A 6203-nucleotide genomic window follows, 5' to 3' on the forward strand; every position below is an offset into this window, starting at 1 on the left:
TAGGGACCTGGGTCCACTCCTGGGGCGCCCTGGGGACTTCGGAGTCCACGTCTGGGACGCTGCGGGAGATCTCGGGGTTTAAGTTTAGGACACTGTAGGGACCTGGGGTCCACACCTAGAGTGCGTGGCTACCCGAGGTGCAGGCAAGGAGTCCGGATGGACTGGTTCTGATTTTGCCGGGGGTGAAAAGCTTTTCACTCTGCTGTTATTCAATCTTTGGCTGGAGAAAGTACAGGAGTGGTTTGCCACGTTCGGCACATTTTACAGATGAGGCAAACTGGGTCTCACACAGCTGGGTGCCCGAGGCTGTTTGAAGGCAGGTCTTCTGGACTCTGGGCCTGGCACTACCCCAGGATGCTTGTGCCCGAGTCCGGACCGGAGGGCAGGCAGACCTGCTGGAAGAGTAAATGACATCACTGCAAACAGCCTCTAGTCCCCAGATTCTGGCCGGAAACCACCCAAGGCTCACAGAATTGGCGGCATCCGACCGTCCTCAGGGTCCCGCGCAGAGCTCTCCTGGGGCTGAAAGTCAGACAAACTGCTTCCATCTGCCCCGCGGACCCGGGGTCCTTAACGTGACGGATCCCTGTCAGTATGGCTCCCCTCGGCAGCAGCGTTTGAACACCGAAGGGCTCACCAAAAAGTCCCCAACAAAAATACAAAGGGTTCAGTCCCCTGGCCTTCAGCCTTCAAAGATGGCCTGCCGCCCGACTTGCCCTAAGGGGCTGAGCAATTACCAGACAATACCCTCACCCTACAGGGAAATCGAGGGTCCAGAAAGCCCCACCTGAGAGTGGGCCCCAGAGTCAGCTCTGAAATCGCAGGATGCAAACCAGGATTGGCAGTGGGTAGGGAAAGGACTTTGCCCCTGTCACCAGTGCACCCTCACGCACCCAGGCCTCCAAGCCCCGCTGGGGGTGTGGGGCAGCGACCGCTGCAGTGGCCCCACAGGCCACAATGGTTTGGGCTTTTGACCTTTTTTCCTGCACCCTTGGAGGGATTAGGCTGAATGGTATGACTTGGACCGAACTCACCATCACAAGTGCCAGTAACACAAACATCACCAGGGCGTCCGAGCCAGACCTTCCCGGGCCCCCGTAGGCCATTCGTTGGCCATTTACACTCAGGCGTCCTGAGGCAGTCCTGCCGGGGGGCCCTGAGAACGGATCTGGGGGCACCACCCATGGAGCTCTTTTCCGGGGAACCGGTCAGTGCTTTCGGCACTCACTGACTTCCACAAAGTGTGCAGGCCACAAGAAACCTTTCACACCATAGATTGACTTTAATTTATTAAGTGTCCTATATGCACAGAAAACTGTGCTAGATTGAAGGAGAACATAGAAAACTCAGATAAAAACCTGGTCCCTGCCCACAAGGAATTAGAAGAAAAGGTATCTACAAAAACAGGCCGGTGACTTCTGGCTCTCCCGGCCACAGCTGCAGATCGCAGCCCGCCTCATTTTCTCCTCGAGCACTCAGGTCAGTCTACACCATCCCAGACCCCCACCCCTCTTCCCACCCTTCCAGACTCAAACCCCCTCACCACCTGCTCAGGGCCACCTCTGCCCTGTCTCCCCCTCTCACACGGACACATGGATTCTGTGCATGTGTCCCTAGCTAGGTCTACAAAGTGGTCCCTGCCCAAGGGACCCCCTTAGGAAAGAAACTAGCTTGAATACAGGATGTGTGCCTTAGAAAGGCACAGACTATTTTGGGGCTCCCTCCAGGTGCATGTTGGGGGGAAGAACCCTAACAAACAGGAGGAAGACTCGGGTGGGGCTGGGGAGGAGACTGTGAATCAGGCTTTCCAGGACGAGCAGACATTCAAAAGGTAGAAGAAGCAAACCCTAAGTATACAGAAGAGCATGAGCAGAATGTGAAGATGTGGCCCATCCTGAGGGAGAAGGCTCGGGGCAGCAGGCCTGTCTGTGTGGGCTGGGGGGCTCCTAGGAGGAGCAGGACCATCTCGTGGGGAGGAGGATGCTCTCGTGACCGCACTGCCAGAGTGCCCCAAGTCAGGACTTCAAATCCAGCCTCAGACCTCTAGCTGCCTGAGCTTTCTCTTCTGTAAAATGAGCTGGAGATGACCAACCCCTCTCATGTTTTTGCTAAGAAAATCCCAGATGGGGCCACGGAGAGCCAGACATGAGTGGGTGACTGAACAAGGGGCTGCTGAGCCCCTGGCGACCATCCCCGTGAGGAGGAGGAGAGGATCCTGCTATTCTGGAGCCAGACACAAACCCTGAGGCTGCCTGGCCGAGGGAGGCCCGGGGACAGAAAGGACTCCTGCCCCACAGGGGGCTGCGAGCACAGGCAGGGGCGACCGATGTCAGTGACCTAGATCTTGGCAGACAGACCTTGGGGTAAGTGCTCCGTGACGGCCGTGGGTGACTCCTGGCCAGCTTGGACAGGGCTCCTAGGAGGTGAGTGGGGGCCGAGGTTCGTGCAGCTTCCGGCAGCGACAATGTGGACCGAGGTGGGGGACAATCCTCCACTGGGTGGATCACAACCAGCACTTACAGGGAGGGCTCCAAGGCCTTTGGGGTTCTGGCCTCAGGCTCCCAGGCCCCTAGGGCAGGACTGAGACCTCGGAGCTCAGCGCAGCCTGGCTCCATCTTCCCTAAGGGTCACCTGAGAGACTTACTGCTTTCACCTACAGTAAGACAAGGGCTGGGGTTTGAACTCAAGTCCTGGCTCTGGAACACATCGGGATGCCCTGAGAGCAATGGCGCTCTGTGCACGGTGCAGAAGCCCTGGTTCTAGTCGGGAAGAGCTGGTCCAAGCAGTGTTGACTAAGGGCCCAAACTGAATCTTGGGGTCTGGGAGGGACCACCGGAGGCCGGCCAGAGAACCAGGGCGGAGCGCTCTCCCAGAGCCAAGGAGCGGAGTCACCGACAGGCCTGGGGATGACGAGGTCTGAGGAGAAGGGCAAATGGACAAGCAGGCGGTCAGACCCATGGGAATGGCGGGGAGCTCATTCCCAGACGAAGCTCGTGCAGAGGCACGAGGCTCACCTGCAGTGAGTGAGGGCCGGGCTGGGGGAAGAAGAGCACCGAAGCTTGTTAATGTGAAGGGCCGCGGCAGCGTGACTCGGGGGTAAAGGAGCATAGGGGAGAAGTCCCACCAAGGAAGGGCATCGGCCACGACCATCTCCCCACGGACATTCACAGGCTGTTTTCCTAAGGCTTTTTTGCGCTCTGCGCTGTCCACGCCTGGGAGGCAGATGGGAGGCGCCCGTGCTCGCGGCCCTACCGCTTCTCGTTGACGTGAGTCCTGTAGTGGGAGGTGAGAGAGGAGCTGTGCTTGAAGGCCTTCCCGCACACGTTGCAGGCATAGGGCTTCTCGCCGGTGTGTGTCCGCTGGTGCACCGTGAGGTGGGTGATCTGGGTGAAGGCCTTGCCGCACACGTTGCACTTGTGCGGCTTCTCGCCAGTGTGGATGCGCCTGTGGGAGGTGAAGGACGAGCGGTACTTGAAGGCCTTGCCGCAGTCGCCGCACTTGTGCGGCTTCTCGCCGGTGTGGATGCGCTGGTGTACTGTGAGGTGCGTGAACTGGATGAAGGCCTTGCCGCAGTCGTTGCACTTGTGGGGCTTCTCGCCAGTGTGGATGCGCAGGTGCTCGGTGAGGTGGGTGCTCCTGCTGAAGGCCTTGCCGCACTCGTTGCACTCATAGGGCCGCCAGCCCGTGTGCGTCTTCTGGTGGTGGGTGAGCGAGGAGTTGCAGTTGAAGGCCTTGCCGCACTCGCCGCACTTGTAGGGCTTCTCGCCGGTGTGGATGCGCTGGTGGTACATGAGCAGCGCCTTGCCGTTGAAGGCCTTCCCACACTCGGTGCAGATGAGCTTCCCGCCCGTGTGGATCTTCTGGTGCTGGGTGAGGGAGGACTTGTAGCTGAAGGCCTTGCCGCACTCGCCGCACTTGTGGGGCTTCTCGCCCGTGTGGATGCGCTGGTGGTAGGTGAGGAATGAGCGCCGGTTGAAGGCCTTGCCGCACTCGTTGCACTCATAGGGGTTCCCCCGGATGTGGATCTTCTGGTGGTGGGCCAGGGAGGAGTAGTGGTTGAAGGCCTTGTCACACTCACTGCACTTGAAGGGCTTCTCTCCCGTGTGGATCCTCTGGTGCGAGGTCAGGGCCGACACGTGGTTAAAGGCTTTCCCGCACTCGTTACATATGTGGGGGTTCTCGCCAATATGGGTGCCTTGGTGGATGGCGAGCTGGGCCCGCTGGATGAAGGCCTTGCCGCAGTCGTTGCACTTGTAGGGCCGCTCTCCGGTGTGGATTCTCTGATGGACCGTGAGGTGCGTCCTAGAGATGAAGGCCTTGCCGCACTCGCCACACTTGTGGGGCTTCTCCCCCGTGTGGATGCGCTGGTGCACGGCGAGCTGGGCCCGCTGGATGAAGGCCTTGCCGCACTCGCCGCACTTGTGGGGCTTCTCCCCGGTGTGGATGCGCTGGTGCACGGTGAGCTGCGCGCTCTGGATGAAGGCCTTGCCGCACTCGGCGCACTTGTGGGGCTTCTCGCCCGTGTGGATGCGCTGGTGCACGGTGAGGTTCGTCCTGCGGCTGAAGGCCTTGCCGCACTCGCGGCACTCGTAGGGCTTCTCGCCGCCGTGGATCCTGTACTGGAGGAGGTCCACGCTGTGGCCACAGGCCTTGCCACATTCGTCGTATCTGGGCAGCTTCTTCCCTGCCGACATCTTGCCACCTTTGACCAGGTCCGAGTAGTGCTTGAAGCTCTTCCCCCGCAGCAGCTTTCCTCGGGGCGCTTTCTGCTGAGCAAACCCATTGGCCTCCAGGTTCCTGCCCAGCTTCCTGTGCTCGAGGCCTCTCCCTTTGCTGGGGGCCCTCGCAGAGGCCCCTCGGAGGGGCTGGGACCCCGGATGCTCTGACTTGAGATAGTCCCCGGCTGCATCCGGCCTGTGCCCCTGAGACTCGTCCTTGGCGGCTCTCCCCAGAGGGGACTCCTTCAGAGACACAGAGGCCCTGGAAGCTGGCCCCTTGGCTTCGGGCCTGGTCGCCCTGCCTGAAAGAAGGGAGAGAGTGCACTTACTCCTGCGCCCCAAGAACCGCCACATGGGAGGCAGAAGAGAAAGCAAAAACGGCCAGCCAACCAGCGCTGGAAGGCCCCGGGCCACCCGGCGCGCCTGACAAGAGCCAGAGCTCTGCGGGGGCAGCCCCAGGCCGCGCTGCTGCCCCAAAGCTGGACTTTCTGCCCCAGTCTGGAGCTCCTTCAGTACACGGAAAAGCCTCCCGGACAGGCTGAGGGAGTGCCGTGCTAGTGCCCCAAAAGAGCTCGCAAACAGGAATGAGAAATCCTGGAGAATCCGACCGTTCTGAGTAACGGTGATGAGCACGTGTCACGGTTTCTTTTGGAAACACAAGGTCCAACAGGAGGAAGGGGATTCTATACATCGCAGATAACTAAATTCTCTGCCAACGTTTTTAAAAAACTAAGCTCAATGGTCCAGAGTGAACCTCCTGGATCCTCCCGGAAAGGGCTCTAGGCCCTTGGCAGAGGGGACAACCTTTCCCCTGTGCTTGTGAGGAGATGCAGGATGAGGGAAAGGACCATGACGAATATGGAAGGGGGACGATGTGGAACTCTAAACAATTTCATTAAAAAAGGTTTCTCCAACCTACCCCGGCCTTCCTTGCCCAGAAGTGACCCCTCTAAAAGGGTAACTTCTTCCTGCCTTGGCTTTCCCGTCTGTCTCCACACTTACTTGGAAAGACTGTGGCTCCTTTCTTCAGCACCCACGGCACCCTCCCTTGCTCAATCCGGGAGATCACGTCTGGTTTGGCAATTGGACGCCCTGCTTGTGAGAGTAAAAACAAAGCCAATCAAGACTGGAAGAGCCTCGGGACTCGCACCCCGGCCACTGGCAATTTCCTTCGTGTGGTGCTGGGTGCTGGGAGGCAGGTGCTGTTTTACAGATGGACACAGTGAACCCCAGTGAGACTGACTCTATCAGTCACCCAGAAAGTATCTGAGGCAGGATTTGAATTTGGGTCTTCCCAACCCCAGGCCGAGCCCTCATTTCATAAGCCACCTCGTGGACCAGAGTATGTCAGGCCAAAAACACTATGCAGTCTTGGGGTGATTGAGAGAGGTAGGGTCCCAGTGGGGGGAGATCTGCATCTCAGCACGTCCTGGCCAGAACCCTCATGGCAACTGCAATCGATTTGGAGCAATATTCTTTAGGAAA

The 6203-nt window shown here is 59.1% G+C and overlaps 1 protein-coding gene across 1 annotated transcript; it reads right to left on the bottom strand.

Annotated features, from left to right (window-relative positions):
* Positions 1–3077: 3077 nt before the first annotated feature.
* Positions 3078–6197, bottom strand: LOC100926564 (zinc finger protein 420). Its single transcript, XM_031964132.1, has 2 exons — positions 5721–6197; positions 3078–5020 (listed from the first exon to the last, which is right to left on the bottom strand). The coding sequence occupies exon 2, from the start codon at positions 4692–4694 to the stop codon at positions 3249–3251; it is 1446 nt and encodes a 481-aa protein (XP_031819992.1). The 5' UTR covers positions 4695–5020; positions 5721–6197; the 3' UTR covers positions 3078–3248.
* Positions 6198–6203: the final 6 nt, after the last annotated feature.

Source organism: Sarcophilus harrisii, chromosome 3 (genome assembly GCF_902635505.1).
Source record: "Sarcophilus harrisii chromosome 3, mSarHar1.11, whole genome shotgun sequence".
Taxonomy (NCBI): domain Eukaryota; kingdom Metazoa; phylum Chordata; class Mammalia; order Dasyuromorphia; family Dasyuridae; genus Sarcophilus; species Sarcophilus harrisii.

Coding starts and splice junctions, on each gene's coding strand:
- LOC100926564 (XM_031964132.1), bottom strand. CDS start 4,694: ATGTCGGCAGGGAAGAAGCTGCCCAGATACGACGAATGTGGCAAGGCC.